This window comes from Pholcus phalangioides, unplaced genomic scaffold (genome assembly GCF_987345545.1).
Source record: "Pholcus phalangioides strain wild (caught in Gottingen) unplaced genomic scaffold, Ppha-v1.0 ptg000015l_1, whole genome shotgun sequence".
In the NCBI taxonomy this organism is placed as follows: Eukaryota; Metazoa; Arthropoda; class Arachnida; order Araneae; family Pholcidae; genus Pholcus; species Pholcus phalangioides.
In genome coordinates this window covers 108,380,557-108,402,791 of record NW_028301608.1, presented here as the reverse complement: position 1 = coordinate 108,402,791, position 22,235 = coordinate 108,380,557, and the positions used below count along the sequence as shown (strand labels likewise).

The window sequence follows — 22,235 nt, the reverse complement described above, 5'->3', positions numbered from 1 at the left end:
CAAATAAAACAAAATTTGTAACAGGAAAGCATAATGGTTGAAATATGAACACAGTGGATAGACACTCGATGGAGATACTCGATGCTCGTGTTCTAACAAGAGTTGTTCCCAAAAGGTTACTGTACAATACATAAACAAAACATAAAAAAGCAAATAAGTACATAAAGATATAATGATGACACATTTCATATCTTTGGAATGTTTAGAACTGTATTGCACGCCCAGACAGGTGTACTCACTGAGTATATTAATGACGGCACATGCAAAATACAGCCTGAAACATTTGCTTCAGTAATTAAACATTACTGAAATTATTGGTCAGTAGTAAATTGGAATATTCCCTGCACTTGAAATTTGAAGTCTGTTATGTAAGAAAAAAAGACAAAGCTGTGGACCGCTCACTGTCACAATCTTTAATGAACTCGTGATCAGCTCCACAAGTAAATATATTACAATGTTAAGATGTCAAATATGTGATTTTCTTTGACAAAATTCTCTTAGGCTGGAATTACACTATAAAAGTTTTAGAAAAGTTCTTTTATAAAACTTGGAAAATGCAACCAATAAGCATATTGTTTACATTGAGTAAATGTAACCAATAGGCTTTTTGGTGGTTCTCAAATTTTGTAAAACATCCTTTATCAAACTTTTATAGTGTAATCCCGGCCTTACACACAAGATGCCAATGGATGAAGTCATTGAAGAAATAATGAACAACAATCTTCAATGAGAATTTGGGTAGTTGTGCTTTGCACAAAGCATAAAGGAAAGAATATCAAGTCCAATATAATCTCGCCCCTCTTCTTGGCAATGGCTGAAATTGCTGATAGAGCCTAGACCTTGTTTGGTTCAAAAAGAAAAATAGAAAAAATTCTGAATTTGGAATATAGTCAATGGAAACAAACTATAAGAGGGGTGGTATAGCTTACTGCAAATATTCTTTCAAAGAAAATGCATGTCTGTAACTAAAGCATAAAGATGCTCTAGAACACCTTGTTTAAGTTAAGTGGATATAATTATAGTTTTCTTTGACATCACTATGTGAAGGGAGTCAAATATGCAGCTAACTTGTGAGGGTCTGTCAACACACAGTGCATATTTAACTGCAAAAATTATGTACCAATGTTTGCAACAATATCCTCAATGGGCTTCAGTTAAATCTAGCTGTCTTGACTGCATGGAAAGGATTATAAAAATTTGACAAAATCTTGATGCAATGTTCTTTTATTCCAGTTTGTAGTTCTAGAGCAGCAGAAATACCATGTATCTGGCTCGTGGACTGAGAAGGTTGCACACCCCTTGACGTTTAGTATTTCACAGCACATGATTTCAACACTTGGAAATATTTAAGGGATTTTTCTGCAACCGAAAAGTGCTTACAATTACTTGTGCTCTTGGTACTGGTAAATATAAATGAATCTCGAAGTCATTAACCATATTCTCCTAAACACTGATAGAGAATCAGTACTGAAAATAAGCATACATACATGGGCAAAGTATATGGACTGGGATTAGCGGACATAACTAAATATCCTTCGTGAGGGAGAGTTAAGAATGCATATTTTCAAATTCTGTATTTGCTCAAACAAGGTAAACTCAAGCACCTTGATGCTCTTCACTTGCAGGTATAAATCACTTTCGTAACCCTAGTATCAAAGTTTATAGGGTGAATTGCGACTGATATTATGGCCTTTCTCTACACATTTTTTAAATTTGATATCTTCATTTCAATTGCACCATTCATAAAATATGTATTTTATTTCAACATTAACATAATTTATTGAGGATTTATTACCAACTATTTTTACACAATTGGACATCCCTATGAATTATAAATAAAAATAAAATTTAAAGCTATTTTCACATGGATGACTTTGGATGTACAAATCTCTTAAATATTGATCAAATCAGTCAATATAATAAGACTGAAGGAATATTCGACAAAAGAAATGTGAAAGTAAATGGAAGAAACTTGAATGAGAAGAAAATATTATTGCACACGTAATCGTTGAATCTAAAAGCTTCTTACTTTTTGTGACCTTTCAGAACAAACCTCGACATATTTTCACAATTAACGTCACTGAAATTTCATCAATGACTAAACGAACAATTAGCATTAATGAGAAATAACTATTCTTGTTGAAACCATTACGTACATAGTTTCATAAAACTATTTCAAACATTCACCTTCCTTGTAAAATTTAAGCTCAATTTCTTATGGGGAGAGGGATGAGAAAATTGTATACCAATTGAATAAAAGCATGCGTTGTCTAATTTAAAAAGGCCTTTGACCACATCTCTGAATATAATCGAAAGAGCAAATTTAGAGCATTGTGTACCTCGAACTTCATACCCATTCTGAGATGTCACAAAAAATGTCAACATACATTAAGTACAATTGCATTACTGAATTGCATAATCGCAAATCACATTTCTTTTTTTTTTTTTAATTCCCCAACCTTAACCAGCTCCTGACTGAAACAAAGACAAATATTGATCACTGACTACAAGAAATTAAAAAGCAGATGTGTATATATAATATGTCAGCTTCTCAGTGAGTTTCATTTTTCTAGCCAAAATTCATTTTGAAATAATAAAAAATATATTGCTACAAGAAAATAAAGTGGATTGTACAGTTAAAAAAAAAAAAACAAAATGAACACTGGGTAGAATTTATTTTCCGACAAGAGCTTCAGATTTGAGCTACAACTGGCTGAAGAACTGACGAACCTGTGCATTTTGTAAGTGCATGGTGAAGTTTAACAAACACTTATTTCATTTCGGTCAATTGAAGTAATTTTCCTCACATACATACAGAAGATAGTATAAACACATTCTTTTTCTAAAACAAATCCTCAGAGGTTTCATTGAAATTTTATTGCTTCACAGATTTTGACTATTTGATCTGATGGAGGTCTTGTTTTACATCCATAAAAAAAAAAACTCCCATAGATTGACTATAGCTGCCAAGCTTGAGAGCTAAAGTCGTGCGCATTTTGACTATAGCTATTGCATTAGTTTCGATTTCGTTAAGTTAAGTTTTTTCTGATAACCAGCAACAATAACAGCCATTTATGAATAAGGCCATTAATTTATCCTCAATTATTCATCCCCTTCCACTACAAAGTAGAAAAGAAATGGTGATAATTGGCTATATGATGATACTTTTCTAAACAAACAAATCACTGATTTGACTATACATGATTCTAAATTTAATGAAGTTTCGAAGTGAAATCACGACATAATTATTGCTTACTAACAAAGTAATGCAATATCAAAAACTTCAATGCAACATAATAAAACTGAAGGAAAAAATGGGAAATTAAAAAGATCTCTCATCTTCCATTGAATTCTTCCTATGATTGTGAAGCAAGATTCGGAATTTTGGCTAGCATTTTCTTTAAGCAATTTCTACTTTTCTATAAAATGTATCTTTAGCCTTTGAACAGAATTCAGAACAAATTAAATGACTTTACATAGAAACCAACAGGAAATCTATGTTTGGCTAATGAATGCAATTCTGGAATGAATTACCTTCATAAAACAAGGTACTAACTGTTAAATTTAATTTTTTTTCAGAGATATTGAAGTTTCACTAGACATCAGAAAATTTGGGAGAAGCCTGGCTATTTCTAAATAAATCGCTTTATTCTAAAAAGACTTTTGTAGTCGTTTAAAAACTACAGAAGTCCCCTTTTAAAATGAAGCGATTCAAATGAGATAGAATTAAATTTTACAAAATACACGTAAAACAAAAATAAACAAAGAAACTAATTTCGTAGTAAATGTACCTCTATGTAAATGATTTATGTGGTAAAAATCTATTCAACTGAATAAAATAAAGCATTCACAGCATGGTAATGAAAAAAATTCATGTAATTAACTGTGGATGAGAAAATGGGAAACAGAATCCTCAACATAATTTATAGTCAATAGAATTATCTCACGATACCAGTTTTTTAAAATTTAAAAAAAAAATTATACATAGTTAAACATGATTTGCAATTTCAAAAGGCTCCCATTGCTTGGGTTTTTTTTTATACACTAACAAATGATATAGAAAATCAATGACATAACCAGAAGTATTAACATTTATTGGTATTTTCAGACTTTTTTTACTTCAGGATCTAAAATGCATTTTAAATATTTTTCCCAATGTTAATTTGCAACAATTTCGATTTCCATTAACAATAAACATTAACCTCAACAACCCAGTTATAACATACACATAATTGCAGATTACAACTTCACTTGTGTCAAAATCTGTCACAACAATAAAAAAAACCACACAAACTTACAAAATGCACATGCACCGCTATGCCAGTATACACACACACACCAATTAGAGGCTATATGGTAGTTAAATTTATAGAAAATCAACTCGAAATCTGAACAGTTCAAAAAAAAAAAGGAAAAGAAATATCACCGAGAAGAGGAAATCTCAAAGAAAAAGCAAGTAGTAATAAAAGGAAGTTCAGTTGAGGTCTCTGTCCTCTAAGTATTTGTATTCGAAAGTAAAACCTTCTTTCTTTCGCTGACTCCATTTCTCATAGTCAAAATAAACATAAGTTCCCTATTTTAAAAAAATAAATCATTTATGGTAAAATGTTTATGTAAATCACAAAATTATTTGCATAACTTAATTAAAATGTCTACAAAATATTTTATTAGATGCCAAAAACATGCACATATGTGGTAGCACTGAACCATTTTATGTGTCCACATATATTTTTAGAATTTTTATTTGCATATCTGGAGTCCTCTTCAAAAGAAATATGTAAAATGAAATACAGATCTGTACCGTTAGTTCTATGTGTGTCTATATATTTCTGTTAATGAAATTTGAAGGCTTTGACCCCTCTTCGTACAAATTTATGAAAATTAATTGCCTCGGGCGGGACAGTCGTTACGGCTACGGTCCTGCTTGCTTACAGGTAAGTACAGAAATATGTAGTCTAAAATAACTGCAATACCAATTTTGAAAAAACAAAAACAAAAAACAGTTCATTCTCTCTGCAACAGTTTAATGCAGAAAAGTCAGTAATTTGTGAATGGGAGCCACTACCTTACTGAGTTTCAGGGGATATCGGCTGGATTGTTATGCGACTTGATATGTGGAGTATCATTTACGCAACAATCTAACCAAATAGGTTTATCCAAGGATGTCACTCCCCACTATCCATATGAAGATTTTTAACCGCTGGCTGATACAAAGATGTAGACTTTACAGGGAGATCGGTTTATATTCGCACCTCAAAGTTCAGGGGAGGAGGAGATGACCACACAACAGTGCTAAACTTGCTAAAAACACAAAAAAGGTCTACTACAATTAATGTAATCAATAATTACCTGTTCATATTCATCTGTGATGGTTTTGGGCTCTTCATGTCTCTGAAACCACATCATATACTTTGTATGAAACCTCCACGACTGTTTCTTGAGTGCCTTAGCTGCCAAGTATTGTGCTTTTGTGCCCTGATGGGAAGAGAAATGATTAATACCTTTGAAAGATAATATCCACAAAAGATTTAATAGAAAATAAAAATTTAATAAAATTAATAGGCCAAGGATTTCTATGTCTGCATATTTTATAGTTCTGCATATTTCACTGTTTTTACAGGACACAGCATTTCAAGGCATATTTTCATATATTTTTCCAGCCACTTTCCTACTGAAAGACATACACAATTGAGATAAAAATGGAGATGATCATGGTAGTCAGGACATCTGTGCATTCATCCTAGGAATATAATCTGTTTAGGAGTAACCTGTTGCTAGTCTTGTACTCAAAAGGTAATCTAATTTCTCCTCTTGTCCTTCCTCGCTATTAATGCAGTTTTAAATTGATTCGGAGCTGCTCACATAGATAACAAGACCACAATACCTTCACATTCTTCGTTTTCAGACAAAGCGGAATAAATGGATACATACTCCTGGAACAGAGGTAAGAGATCACAGCACTTATAGCCAAGGGAAAGAGCTGTTCACCTGTCATCCCACTTTATACGAAATACAAATTGTGTGTGTGTGTGCTGGGGGGGGGGGGAAGGGGGGACGCAGGGAGACAAACAAGCATAAAGAATTTCTTCTAGAGCACTTTCAGTAACTTTAAGCCTCTTAAATTGATAGAAATTAAGATTGTAAAAATGTAAAAAAAAACTTTTTACTGAGATATTTATTCAACATATTGCTAGGTTTTGATTGCCTTGGAGGGGGGGGGGGACCAAGCCTCCTGTGCCCCTTCCTGCATATGCCTCGGTATATGGTAGTTAATACATTTAAGAATAATCGTTAATAAATTGTATAAAATTCTGGGTGGTTTAGAAGTCCTGACCAGTTTTGAAAAAAAAAAACTTAATGATAGAGACAAACGACTTAAAACATTTAAAAGAAGTTTCAAAGTCTTTTATTTACATTCCTTTTACTTTCACCCTCACTTCCACTCTTTGTAACACCCATGTCACAAATAACATGCCTATGTAAAATTTTTTGCCTCAACATCCTCCACGCCACTAAAAGTGCACATGTAGAAAATTTGTAAAAGAAACATCTTTCAAATGCTTTAAACTGAATTAGTCCATCTTTAGTAGCTATTTTCAAATCATGACAAGACTTCTGTACCACCCTGTAGTTTCAATATGAAATAAAAGAATATGAACGTTTATTTTTTTGACAGACAATTTTGAAGTTTTTTTTAAGATATCTTTCAAATACCAGATGTCTGGAAACATCACTGAGTGCAATAAAAAATAGGCAGCATATGTATAACATGTTGTATGTTGGAAAGTGGCACGAGCAAAATCTCTGGACCTGCTGTTGGCACAAATTAAAAGATTATACTGACAGACTGTAGATAAGGAAAAATATTAAATAACTAATTTCCATGAAATATAAAAATTACCTCCATATAATAGAAAGCAAAAAATAATGTCTCTGTAGACTGACGCTGGAAGAACTCCACCGTGTCACAGTAAGGCAACCCATGAGGGTAATACGAAGGAGTCGGGTATGGATTTCTAGGTAGATAGTGTCTGAAATCAAAAACAGCTGAATCAATAATTGTAAATGGTCAAAGATTCTCAGACAAGAAAATTAGATTTCTGTCAGTTCAATATTTTATGTTTTAACAGTCTTAAACTAAAAAGATGAGTATATATATTGCATGCCAAAAATGATTTCTATCAATATTTTCAAAATTTTAAATATTTTTACATGGACTGAGAGGAAGTAAAAACCTATGAAATAAAGCAGACGTCTTGAAAAGGGTTGAATAATCAGGGGTACAATACCAACCTTGTTTTCTCTGAGTCTGATAGTAACGGCATGTGTCTTTGTGCAGCCTCTAAAATTTTGAGTTGATTGTGACATTCTGTGTTGAGTGGTACAGGGCCTAATGGAGCAACTCCCAATAATGGAGGTATGTGGACTTCATTAAATTGGCTAAAACCTGAAAGCAATAAAATACATGAAACTTTATAAATAAAAATTTTAATGAATAGAGCATTCCATGATTTACTTTAACCAGCATGCATGTAAGAGGTAGACTGACACTCTTCAAAGCTATCTGTAGCTTGATCTAAGAACCAGAACGATACAAAATTTGATTAGTTTTATAATATACAGATACGGGGACGAATACGACACCATGCTTAGACTTGCTAGACAAAAATGAATCAGTGACAGTACTGAATTGTACTTCATCCTGAATAAAAGGCGATTTTCATGTTGATACCTAACATTTTTATTGACCAATTTTTTTGCTATTCTTATAGTCAGATGGCTTTGAGTACTGTCAACTAAATTATGGCCACACTGATGGCTGTCTAAGAAAATAAACCCTCCATCCATTACAATAATGACCAAGGTTCAATAGTTCAAGAAAGTTGGTTCCAGTCATAAGAAAATGTAAAAAATACATCAGATTAGTCTGTGGTCTGTAATACATAACAATCATAATTTTTATGAATTTCTCATAAGAACAAGTTTTTTGTAAATTGACCAAAGAAAATGCTAGTTTATTACACACACAAGGAAAACTTTAGTAAATGAAACCAAGGATAAGATAAGAAAACCATAATCTATGCCCACTGTTTTGAAAAACTAGCCAAGTTTAGTAATAGTTTAGAAAACAAAAGAAGCTAGTTTATAAGTTGGCATTCTATTGGCATTCGTTATAATGGGATTCGACTGTAGATTGATAGCAATAGATTTGAAACAGGAGCATATAATCTGATCTATATAAATATGGGTTTCTCAAAAAAATGTTTTTAAATTTCTGGAAGATTTTTTTATGGCAGCAACACTGCAACTTATTAACACTGTACATGCACCTTGTATTCATCTGGGAAATTTCTAATGAAATGGTGAACGTTGAAATGTATAATGTCAGTTGTGTTTCATGTTCTAATATGATGCTACACACCATTTGCCTTCCATACTAATATTTTTTTTAAAATTAATATTGAAGAAAATTGGTATTTATTATAAAGTTTTATTAATATTTCACATACTAGAAGTGAAATTGGCATATTTCCAAATTTTCATGCTATGAAAGTATAGTGTTAGTGGTCTACTTTCTGTAGAGACTGATGAATATAGGAGAACGACCATAAGAAACCAGAACAATTCTGTAACACAAACCCTGCTGCAGATTTGCTAGAAAACTTTTATACTTTACGTCAGCTATATACTTTCTCACCTCAGGACGAAAATAGACATTTCTCCTACCCCCCGCACAGTAACAAGAATAGAGGCTATTGTAGATAAACAGTTTGATGAAACAGTCCATGTTTTGAAAACAAGCAGCAGAGCGGTATATAAATTGAATGTGCTTCACTGAAAAATTACAGCACATATAGAGACCAGAGGGCCAGGTTGCAATAGCAACTAAGAAAAATAATCTGCGTTGGCATCTAAAATTTTCTATGTGGTGACTAAATTGGTGTGCAAGACAAACACAAAATTACCAGAACTTATATAAATGTTTCAGAAGCCAAAACTTGGAATAGGTCACCCTGATTCGGGAAAGTCTAAAAGAACTATTTCGGATATTTTCCCTGAAAAATACATACCTTGCATGAAAAATTTAGCTGGCACATAACTTTTTAAAATTTGTCAAGCCTTGATATAAACCACACCCTTTTATCAATAAATTAACCAATGCCAACAGTATTCAAATACTTCTACAGCACTTTTAATGCAACACAAGTGACATCAAATACTTGTAAAACTAGCGATGAATGCGCGTCTAGCAAAACAGTGGAAAAAAACCCAACTCTATATACAGGGTGGTGCAGAACTCTACCCACACACTTCTAGGAGTGATTGTACATGTCAGGAAAAATAACTTTGGCAATGGAACCTTAAGTTGAAAGACATTCAATCAGAAAACTAAGTATAGAAACAGCTGTAAGATAGATTAAAAACAAACACCAATGTAAGAGCTGAAGGAATGGCACATCCACTTGCAGAGGTCTGGTGTAAAGTTAATCTTGTCAGCAGCAACATGAATCCCAGCAACAATTTCTACAGAGTCCTCTGGTGTATCACACTGATTTCAGGTGGTCCCAGAAAAAGCAGTCAAATGGATTAAATCCAGGGGAGAGTGCAGGCCATGCCACCACGCTGGACATGTTGCTTGCTTGATGGTTCTCCTATCGCCAACATTGTTTCGATCATTTTGATCCAAGGTTCCATTGCAAAAGTTATGTCTTAAAGTATATTATCACCCCTAAAATTTGAGTTCCGGACCACCCTGTATATAACACTTCAGCCAAATTTCATTTACACCTGGTCTTACCCGAAGCTGTTAAACAATATAGCAAAATGTAAGTGTGTGTGAAAACATTTCGGCCCAAAAAAAAGTGTATAAAGGGTCACCGTATCCAAAAAAAAAAAAAAAATAGACAGGAAATTTAGAAAGGACTTAAAAAAACTTAATTCTTTTTCATGGGTAAAAACCGATATTCATAAAAAAAATAGAGTTGAAATAAAGAGTGGAGAAAACCAACAGCCACTAACCTCGACTGTGGCTTGTTGGAGAATGAGGCGGTGAACTGATATGATTTTTCAGACTGGAATTTAAGACTGCCTGATCAGGTACAGGTTCTAATGAGCTTGATGATTCTTCACTCTGAAATGACATGTTTATATAGTTACACAATCTCTACTTTTTAAATCAATATGCATAATTTTAAAGGGTTAATTTTCAATTAATAGGTGAAAAATTTATTTGATTTAAGATTTTCAAACTTATCAAATGAAATATAATTTTAGATTAGAAAATCGCATGCAGCTCAGAGTTTTAAAGAAACAGATTTCATCATAGATAAAACCTGCAACAAGATATACATTATTAACACTGCATACAGTCAGTCAAACCTTGATCTCATCTCACAGGAACAAATTTAAAAAAAAATGACAGTTTGAGAAAAAGAGGGTCAAGATTTCATGTATTGATTCACTGATTAATACTTCTGACATAGGTGAACATACATGAAAGGCTGGGGAAGGAGGGGGCAGCATGACGCAAATTCATAAAAATACACATTAGATCAGTCAGCTCTGCCATTGATGCTGGGTTCTTCCCCCTCATGCCCCCCTCCCCCATATCTCTGCCCATGATTTCATATCAACATAAGATATTCAGAATAAAACTCTGCCACATTAGTTACAGGAGTGGGAGAGAATCAACAAATTTGTTCAGGGGACTTCTTGCGATAGCAATCTTTTTCTATGGTCATGCTATTGCAGTTTCTGTTGCATCTCCACATTACAAAAGATTGTGACAAGGATGAATCGGGCATCAAACTAGACACTTCTAAACACCCTTTGGTACTTTAGGTGAGTATCTCATCTACCTGGGATACCACACCCATTAAGAGATATTAACATAAATTTTATGATACATAATGCCCACATCTATAGGTAAAAATCCTTTTACAATGATATTTTCTTGGCCTGCAGAATATTATTACATCAGGATTTTACTAAAAACAAGTCTTAAAAGCAACTTGTTTTGTCAAAAGAAAAAAAATTCAGCCAGGACCAGTTTAAAAGCTATTCAAAAACAAACTTCCCACCTATGTCCAAGCTGAATTTAAAAAACCTATTTAGTTTAAGATTTTGTAATCTAATTATACATAAGGTTTGTTCAAAAACTAACCATAATTTTTTGTACGTGATCCAATGAAGTTAAGTTGCAATTTGGTACTCGTATATAGGCAATCCTAAGTGGCATGCTTGAAATTTTTCCTGCCTGCAAAAGTTGTCAGTTGCTGGCAGACTGGCGATAAATGAGGAAATGAGCTGTCATATTTGTTTTTGACAAAATGGCAGGAAAAGCTTGAACATTGCTACTGCATTAATAGTGATGGAACTGTAAATTGTAATGCAGAACTTCTTGGTAGTACTCCTTGGTATGGTTGTGCCACATGGCGCATACTCATGATAAACCAAGCCACTGGACACAAAAGAAGTCACCATGACTTTGAAATTCCATATCTAGAAGACTGAATAATCAGTCAAAATGAAATGAATGGATGAAATGCTAATGATTGCCTCGTCTTCAAGCTCTCTGATCGTGATTCAATGATTGCCAGAGTCCTCACTTGGTCAATAACTATCTCATTTCTGCTTGACTCTCCATTGATGTACAGCCATCTTCAGGGTTGGCAAAAACCCAAGTTTTTTCAGAAAAAACCTAACCCACTGGGTTTTTTCAGGGCTTTTGATATTGAAGCATAAGGAAATAAAGTTATATATGCTGTAAATAAATATAATGGACTGGGTAATTTATGACAATTATGTATATAAGTATATTAATAATCAGAATAGAACATTAAATCAATATTAATAAAAATTTTAGCTGGTTTCATGTGTGCTTAAAGCCAGAGTAAACTGTAACCAGAGTTCAAACACTTTTAGTAAAGAAACACTGTTCCCAAATGATAAGGAGCGTAGCATTTATTAGAACTGCAATTAAAAAAACAAAAACCCTAACAAATATTTGTAAGCAACTAAATTCTGAAACAGATCAATCCGACTGGACTGGGTAATGGTTGTTTTCCCTCCTGGATACAGCATTTCACTATTTCTTTCTGCTGCTTAGCTATTTTACTTTGAGAGAAGTGTAAGTTTTGGTGATAAAACTTAGTCAGCGAAATGCCAAGAACTGAAGGTTCTGGAAGAAAACAGTCCATTCAATGGACTATGGTGAATAAAACTAATAACAAATGGCAAGTGACTTACGCAAGTTTTGCAATACCATAGTTAATGCAAAAGTGGAAAGATTCTGTGCTCATGTGAATAAATGCAAGAAATCTGAAGCTCATTCCTTGTTTTCATCAAACACTAATGATAATGAACCTTCATGCAGTGAAGAGATATCTACTTCATTGAAAAGAAAGCAACCTCTTGAAGATGTTTCTGCATGTGGAAGTTCAAATATTATTGTGGATGCTGGAACATACCAAAGACCGATGGGACAATTTATTGTTAAAACAAGTGACTGCCAGAGGTTAGTTCTTGAAAAGTATCCGAATTTTTTTATGCTTTAATAATGTACCTTTTAACATAGCCGACAGTGATGCATTTTGAGAAATGGTTAATGCTTTGCATCCAGGTTATATCCCTTCCAATAGGAAGAAATTAGCTGGATCATTATTAGATGAGGCAGATAAAACTATCAATATGCAGAGAAATTTAAAAATTCAACTATCACTCTGATATTGGATGGCTGGTCAAATGCTGACTCCATCGCAGGGAGTATCCAGAATGGCTAGAGCACACACTTAATAGATATTGTAGAATGTGGCTCATACAAGAAAACAGTAGAATTCTGTGCGGAAATAGCTGAAAAGGCTATGGATACTATAGGATAATAAAAGTGTTTTTGCTGATTTTTGCGATAACGAGAACAAAATGAAAAACCTTTGACATAATTGTCCAAAACCAGCCACATGTTCTTGCTTTTGGCTGTTCAGCCCATTTTATGAATCTTCATTCATCCATAATTACCAAAAATACATAGAAATATCCATTGAACATAAAGAAATTTGAAAAAGTATTGTGATGCTTTTAGATAAAGGATTATATAAAGAATGTGTCAACTTGCAAGTGCAGTTATCGAGATAGCTGTATTCTTGGACAGACAGTAGAAATATAGCTAGATGTATTAGAAAGTAAATTATCATATTTGTATAAGGAGCGTGTTGCACATCGCTTTGAAAAAGCGATAACTCCATTTCATTTCCTTGCAAATATGACTGATCTTGCTTTGAGAAGAAAAAGATTAATTAAGGAACAAGAAGCTTCTGCTAAACAATCGATCAAGAAACTGAATACAGAATTTGTTATTGCACTATATGTGTTTCAAATAGAAGACAGATTTCTATCCAGGAACAATGTTTTCACAAACCGTGATCAGTTGAAGTAAAAAAGTAATGGAAAATCATGCATTGCAAGGCAAAAATAAATAAGATTTTAAATGCGGACTTTTGCAAATTTTTTTGGAAGACCTGCATTCAATTACATCCACATCTACATCAATTAAACATATTTTTTCTACTTTTGGACAAGTATGGTCAAAACTGAGAAAAAAACTTAGATGTGAAAAAGCAAAGAAATTAGTGAAAGTGAAAGAAATAGTGAAAGATCACTCAAATCAAAAGGTGTTATTGAAAATGATTGGTAATTGTGAATAAGAAAACATTCATGAAAATGCTTATTTTCTTTACTTGTAAAAGAAAGACTTAAAATATAATGGTAAAGTCTGGTTTTCCTAGGAGTAGAATTTTTACGGCGTGTGCAGCGTGAAAACGCAGATTGGTTAAAAACTTGAAATTCATGTTTTTTTTACCAATCAGCGTTTTTACGCTGCACGCACTGTAGAAACCTGCTCCTAGGAAAACCTGCTTTAGAAATATAATTTAAATAGCATTGAACAGAGATTTATTTACGCATTTCTTTTGAGATAAGAGTATGACAATGCAATATCATTGGAAAATATGTTTGCGAGTAAATGCAGTTTTAAGGTGTTTTTGTTGGGTTATTTCAAGGGTTTTTCGGGTTGGGCAAAATCAGACCAACCCTGGCCATGTTTGAAAGTTGTAGCACTCACTCCTTTATATCAGTGTGATGCCTATTTCTTCATCTCAGGTGGTCTGTTTAATCTTGCAGATCATTTCTTACTTGGGCATCCAAGCTTCACACACAATTTAATGCAGTAGCATTGTTCAAGTTTTTCCCACCATTTGTTTTTCAAAAACAAAAATATGATGTTTACTTACACTTCTGTTAAGTTGAATTGTGGCATATTGGAAGATTAATTGATGTCAGTGATATAAATTCAAAATTAAGAACTTTATTCAGTGTAATTGGACAGGTAAGTGATATCTTAATTAATAACATTGAGTTGAGACAGATGTTTACCATGTGGTTGTCAACATACAACAAACTGTTGCCATCTAAGACTCAAACAATATAATAGGAAATTATTATATTGATTACCACGCCATCTATCAGGAATTATTATAAAACAATAAAAGGTACAACTACTACTTCTGTCATTGGTGGTCTGCAGGTGACTAGCAGCTTTTGCAGACAGGTAGAATTCAAGTATGTGCACTAAGATCACCTACATAGGTGTACCAAACCACACCTTCCTAGCTTCATTGGTTTACGCATGAAAAATTATGATTGGATACTTTTTGAACAAACCTCACATTATCACTGAAGATTTAACAGGTATCTCAAACATGTTAATTCATAGGTGTTATTCATAAAGTTGAAATTGTACATTTATAACATTTCAAACCTTCTTACACAAAATTAAGATAAAATTTTATTGTTACACAAAAGTGAAAAAATAAAATGAATCAAATTGTTTACTGAAAAAAAAAATACACAGGCAAAAGTTTCTTAAATAAATGAAACATTTCTCATGTTGGTAAAGCCACTACACAATAGTTGAACAGAATTTTGCTTAAGAACTAAATTGATGAAAATCTATAATGGGAAAAACAGTCCCAAAAATATATTGCCATTACTTGAAGACACAAAGCAAGGAGATCTCAAAATTCTTATTTCAATGCGATTGTTATGACTTAATTGTTTAAAGGTTTTAAATCCACAGTGAAAAGGTCTTAATGCAAGTAGTTTTCATTATGTCTCGCAATGTTCATTATACCATGACAATTGTGGCTAAAATCTGGCATTTCAAAAATGTGAAGATTTGATGGTCAAAGAAATGACAAAGATAGAGTGCAGCACATTATGTAATGTTATTCTGATCCTCCATGGCATGACATTAATTAGATCTCTGCTCAGCGGTCCAGTCTCAAAATGTATATATTTGCTTCCACCGACTGCTTTAAATTTAGCTTTTTTCATACTATAGGTAACTGGAACTTGCTCCCCTCTATTGTCGTTGATTTTTCTAGCTTTTAGCTATTGCTCTCTTCCCTGTCCCAGCTTTCTTCACCATATTATGAATTAACTATTTTCTACCGTGTCCATTCAAACATTTTTCTCTTTGCATTTTCTGTCAGATATTGTAAATATGTAATTTAATTGTAAACTCTAATTTGTATAGTATTATTGAAATTGACTGGGGACAAATAAGTTATGTTATGTTCGCACCGTGCATTAACGAAATACAAGCAAAGCAATTTACCCACACCAATTACATTTTTGAAAAATGTATTCTTCGTCACCATCAACTGCATTCTCATGTATAGGCCTTGGCCAACATTATTTGTATGTATAAATAAATTTACTTCCGTTCATGATCGGTCGCATGATCGAGGAATCTTATGGACTTCGAGTTTTGGAAGGGGGGGGGGGAAGGGAAAAAGAACCATCTATTTTAACCGATTAGAGAAGCGTATCGTCTTAAACTTATTTGAAAAATTGTAATAACTAATTCAGGTGAAATCTTTGTTTTCCTTGTTTGCTTTAACAAGAATATTTCAAACTTGGACATATACTCCTACAGTAGGTGGTTACAATCAGACATAGGAAAGTAGAGATGCAAAATTCTCGAAAATAATCTTTTGGAGAATATTCTCTGATAGGACTATTAAATAACTTCAGAATATTCTTATAAGTTCTTGATGAGAATATTCTCTTATTTATAATATAGTTACATATAATATCCTTGAGAATATTCTCTGGAAGGACTACTTTCATAAATTACTGGGGAATATTCTTAGAAAATAAGAATTATTCTGAAGTTATTAATAATAGTCCTTCCAGAGAATATTCTCGAATATTGTCCTCGATAACAATAATCTTCAGTTAACGAAATCTTTCCAGAGTATTATTAAGAATATATGTAATATGTATTATAATAATCTCAATAAATAACTTGAGAATAATAATTATTTTTATATAATTATTTTTGATAAAAAAATTCTCTAGTAATTTATAATATATAGTGAGAGATTCCCTATCTCTTCACGCCAAGAAAATGGGTATATTGAAGTTTATAGACCCACAATATTAAAGTTTGAAAGCAAGAAAATTAAACGAACATGGCTGAATTACACAACTTTTAAAGAAATGTGAGTGATACAGAATATTTAAGTGTATGTGCATTGAAAAAACAACAGTTCTGCATTTTCTCAGAATGAAGGTGATTGTATAATAATTCCTTTATCAATCAACTTTTAATTTCTTTTGTGAACTTATTTCTGAAAATTTATCTAATTTTAAAATAATTTTTTAAAGGTTTTAATCTAATGGTTTCTAAAATCTTAATAACAAACTTTTAAAACCTCATCATGACCTGGAGAATATTCTCGAACTAAAGTTGTCATTAGGGGGCGATTATACTAAAAACTGCTTTGTTGTAAATGCTTCAGGCAATGAAAACTGATTTATATTTCACAATATAAACAAAATTAGTAAAAAAATTTAAATTATTCAAAAGAAAAATTAATATTCAATTATTCTCCAATTTTTACATCCAGGAGAATATTCTCAGAATATTCTTTTTCTCCGAGAATATTCTCACCTCACATCTCTAAGTAGACCTATATAAAATATTATCTACAAATGGTAGAATTTCAGATCATGACTAGGTAGACTGCAAATGACAACAGCTCAGAAAAATTTCACATTTATCTAGCCAGGAATTGTTTGTGTTCCAAATTTCACAATATGTTCATCAATTCCTGTATCATAATGAATGCCAGGATTCGGCAACTGGACTTATCCTGTACACAGATATCTTCCAGGCCAGCTTTATGGCAGCATCCTATTTCCTGTATCCAGAGACACCTTTTATCAATGTCTGCAGTCCGACAATTGATAAATATAAGGCTCACACTCAAAAAATTAGAAAAAGTAAGTAAAAGTGGGACTAAAAAGTAAGACAGGAAGGGTACCTGCCTTAGACAACATATAATTATAGCATAATAAAAAAATCCATAATTTTTTTAAATTAATATTTTTATTTATTTTTCATACTATTTCAGTACCCTGTAAGATTGATTTGAGCCAAAGCAAAATGACAGAAAGGACTTTGTTTTGGCCAAAAGTGTTTTTGTAACAGTGTACTAGCAAACAGACAAATTTTTTCTGTCTCTCCCACAATATATTTTAAATTCTTTCTTTGGAGTCTTCCAAAGTACAGAGTCACAACTCTTTTCGACAATGCACAGCAAATTATAAAAACATGTACATTTGTTGAGAATAACGCTGCTTTGAGTTTGAGACCACTTTTAAAAACAGTGCAAAATGTAAATCATAAGGCCTGATGTAAATAAGTCAAGGTGAACCAGATGCAGGCCTCCCACTCGAAAAAGTAGAAAAAAGCAAGACTAGAAAGTAGGAAGGGGAAGGTACCCCCCCCCCCCCAGACAACATAATCATAGCATAACAAAAAATTTTTTTTATTTAAAAGTTTTTTCCTCATTAATTTTTTTTATAGCACTATTCTACTTTCAGTATCCTAAGACAGAAATGACTTGGTTACAAAAACATTTTTTGGCCAAAACAGTGCACTAGCAACCACAGAAAGTTTTCAAATGATCAAATTATACATTAATTTTATTTGCAGTCTTCCACAGTCCAATCTGTCAACTCCATTCGACAATGCATAGCAAAATATGAAGGCATGTAAGATTTTTAAGAATGATGCTCCTCCCAGACTACTTTCAAAAGCACAGTGAAAAATATGTAAATTACAAGTTCCGATGTAAATACAGGCAGTCAAGATGCAAATAAGTCAATTGTGTTACCATCCATTTTTTAAAGGGATTTGTTTATATTTTATTGTTCAATACCAGTGTAATTGTTTTTGAAAAATGAAGCACTTTCATTTCTAGCTCTTTGATGAGTATTGTATATATTGTTTATGCTTCTGCATGCCCTAAAAATACAAAAGGCAATGGAATGCTATTGGGTAGCATCAGAATCACCAAATGTAGAATAGGTATATGTATCCAACTGCTTTTTAATATAAACTGTTGTTTCACCTATACACAAAATCTGCACCATAATTTTAGACGATTGTTAATTACTGTCTAAGATCATGAAAAGTAAATATAAAATTTTTCCATCCAGACCAAAGTTTATAACGACTATTTGTTGAATCCTCAAAAATAAGCAGATGAAAAATTAATAAACCAAATGGTCCACATATGCCCCCCCCCTCCCAAATAACCTTGAAAACGATACAATTTCTGCTTTGGCAGGATCATTAATTGCAATTTACAACTTTGCACTATTTGGCAATATATTGATGATTCCCTGCTCAATTAAAACCCATTACATGAATTTTGTAGATAGGATTTGGTAAACAAAATAGGAAAAGTAAGACAAAAGGACATTTTCCCCAAAAGTAGGAACCCTGCAGATGGTTTTACTGCAGGAGTCCTACTTTTCCTACTTTTTCGGAAAATGCCCTTTTGTCCTATTTTTCCTAGGCAGATTTTTTATCTGCAGATGGTTTTACTGCATTTCTCATCTGCGTTTTTTTTAAAGGATTCAGTTTAGTTTACATTTTACTGTTCAACACCACTGTAATCATTTTTGATAAATGAAGCCCTTTCATTTCTAACTCATTGCTGAGCATTGTAAATACTGTTTATACATTGAAAATACAGAAGACAATTGAATGCTATTGGGGGTAGCATCAGAATCACCAAATCTAGAATAGGCCTATGTATCCAATTGCTTTGTAATATAAACTGCTGTTTCACCTATACACTAAATGTGGACTAATTTTAAATGATGAATGTTACTGTCCAAGACTATGAAATAATACAAACAAAATCATTTTTTCCATCCAGACAGATTTTAATGACTACTCTACTTGTTAAACCCTTAAACTAAACAAATGAAAAATTAAACCAAATGGTCCACATACACCCCTGCCCCCAAATAACCTTAAAAATGACACAATTTCTGCTTCGTAATATCTGATTTTTATATCTATATTCCCTGCTCAATTAAAGCCAATTACTTTTTGATGGGATTTGGTAAGAAAAATAAGGACAAAAACTAATAAAGAGAACAAAACTGAGAAAGTGAGACAAAAGACAATTTACGGAAAAGTAAGACGAGCAGGAGCCCTGCATATATTTCAAAACCTGTGACTCAGGCCTCTTACGAAGCAACTCCACAAAAATGATCACCTACTTGTAACAAAGTCTTTAGATTAACCCTATGGCTGGGCTTATTACTGACATGACCTCTGACAAAAATTTCACTCTTTCTACAGCTGGCAATAAGAAGACAAATTTATCATGGTATAGGGAGCATTTAGATTCAATGGAACAAATCGTTTGTGTTTTTTATATGGTTGTCAGAGGTCCAAAGACCGTTAGAATATTCTTGGGACCTTTCTACATTTAATTGGGAAAAAGATAAAGAGTCCTGTTAGTTGCTTGAATAGAGGCATTGACCTGTTGAAAGACCTAAATCTACCATTGTGTGGTTTGCCAATAAGTTTCGTGAATCGGAATGGTCAGCTACAAGCCTAAGACCTATATCTGATAACAAAAATCTTCAGAGTCATTTATCATGTCTTATCTACATTAGGGCTCGACAAATTAGAAAAAAAATTTAGGCGCCAAGAATTTTTATAGACAAAATTTGTCCAAAATGATGTAGTTTGGCTTGTCTGGGATGCCTTCCCATGCTAGCAGATGTACTGGATACAATTTTTGATAACTGTTGTCCTAAGATTTCAATTTAGTTACAGGTCATAAAAAAATTAGGTGCCAATGTCAATTTTTCAGCCGCCATGACGACGTGACATTTATTCAGCCCTGATCTATGCCTATGGTCATCATTTTTCCAAATATTACTGCATTGAAACAGTATATTAAGTGAAGTTGGTTCTTTCTTGATTCCATTCTTATATGCCCAGATGAGGCCATAGGTCATCTGTTACGGAAAAGAATTAATCAGCATGCACGATAATTTCAAAGGATTCGTGGGGACTGCTCAACTGAATATTTAAATATGGTGATGTGTCTATACACTTTGAGACTGATAAAAATTGAAAAATTAGAAACAGCCAATGTTCTTGAGCAAAATTCTTTTAAACAATTGTGTAATGATTTTACTGACATGTGTAACATGATGATGGGATTAATTAATGAGAAGTCTCGCGGATTGCCCGTGAGGGGTTCCACGCAGGATCATCGAACTCAAAATATAAAATTATTGTGCAATATCAAATTGTGATAAATTTTTTGCAATGTAATTATATAAGAAAAATGTGATGTTTTTACCTTCATGCCGTTTGTGGGTCGCAGGTCACTTCACAGTTAATAATTTCATAAGTTTTTACAACCCAAAATAGGCCTATTGTTGCAGACCCTGGCCAGGTCTTCAATGTTTACTCTATGTTGCCAACTTTCATATATATCAAAAGTTGAAATAGTGTTTATTCTGTGTGGACATGCAAATGAGTTTTACTGTTCAGTATACCAAGTTTTTACAGGCTATTGATTATGCTGTCCGATTGGTTCTTGGAATGGGAAGTTTTCCCTTAAAAGCGACCAGCGTGCTGAGAGAGCGAACGAGGTCTAAAAATACTCGCAACGATCAGCGTTTAACAAAGTGTCTCGCCCTGAGCAGAGTACGTCACCATGCTCTAGTGCAGCGTTTCCCAACCTTTTGAAGTTTGCGGCACCCTCGGGAATGACATTAAAACTTAGGCACTTTTCCTTAAAAGTCACTGAGTAAAAATACATCAGTAGAGTTTTGTTCGATTAATCATTAAAGTGAAACTTATAATTGATGCTTAGAGAACAGATACTTGAAATCAGGCCCTACAGTTGGCAACGAAACACGTAAATTGTCCTCAAGGTCTTGCAGTCTTTGCTTGACAGATGGCAACACTACACACAAGCTACACAGGGTTCACTACACATACACGCACATTCCAGCATGTACCAATTCATTAGAAATTCCATAGAGGAATGCGTACGAGGTGCATGTATGGTTGAGTAGTAAGCTATTTCTTGGGTCGCCATAGCAGAGAAATCTTGCTCACAAATATATATATATATATATATATATATAAATATATATATATATATATATATATTTGTGAGCAAGTAAATATATATATATATATATATATAAATATATATATATATATATATATATATATAAATATATATATATATATATATATATATAAATATATATATATATATATATATATATATAAATATATATAAATATATATATATATATATATATATATATATAAATATATATATATATATAAATATATATATATATATATATATATATATATATATATATATATATATATACATATATATACATATATATACATATACATATATATATATATATATATATATATATATATATATACATATATATACATATACATATATATATATATATATATGGCGTTGAAAATTGCATTAAAATTGCTTTATTCACTAGATTAGGATACTCCTCTCTCAGTCCAAGCCAAAAAGCAGTCACCCGCAACCATTTCTTGATGAGCTTACTTTTGAGTGTGGAATTGGCGCAAAGATGAATAAATTCCCCTTGATCACAAGCAGTGAAATCTATTTCCTCAGCACTGTTTGCGAAATCAAATTGTGAGACAACCCAGTCAAAATTCTCAGTGGAAAGTAGATGTCTACTACATCTTGATATCTTGATAAGTGTTGAAAATGAGGTTTTATCAACTTATCAGAAGGTGTGTGGTGTCACTATCAGTTATTACTTTGAAG

At 32.6% G+C, this 22,235-nt stretch overlaps 1 protein-coding gene across 1 annotated transcript in view; it reads right to left on the bottom strand.

Annotated features, from left to right (window-relative positions):
- Nucleotides 1-2,447: 2,447 nt before the first annotated feature.
- The window catches only part of LOC149077323 (CCR4-NOT transcription complex subunit 3-like), a 63,527-nt gene continuing 43,739 nt past the window's right edge, over nt 2,448-22,235 (bottom strand). The window contains exons 12-16 of the mRNA XM_089245093.1: nt 10,021-10,132; nt 7,294-7,447; nt 6,902-7,031; nt 5,350-5,475; nt 2,448-4,573 (exon numbers count right to left, since the gene is read on the bottom strand). Of these exons, the coding sequence (XP_089101219.1) occupies nt 4,475-4,573; nt 5,350-5,475; nt 6,902-7,031; nt 7,294-7,447; nt 10,021-10,132 (621 nt within the window). The 3' untranslated portion in view covers nt 2,448-4,474. The remainder of the gene's footprint in view (nt 4,574-5,349; nt 5,476-6,901; nt 7,032-7,293; nt 7,448-10,020; nt 10,133-22,235) is intronic.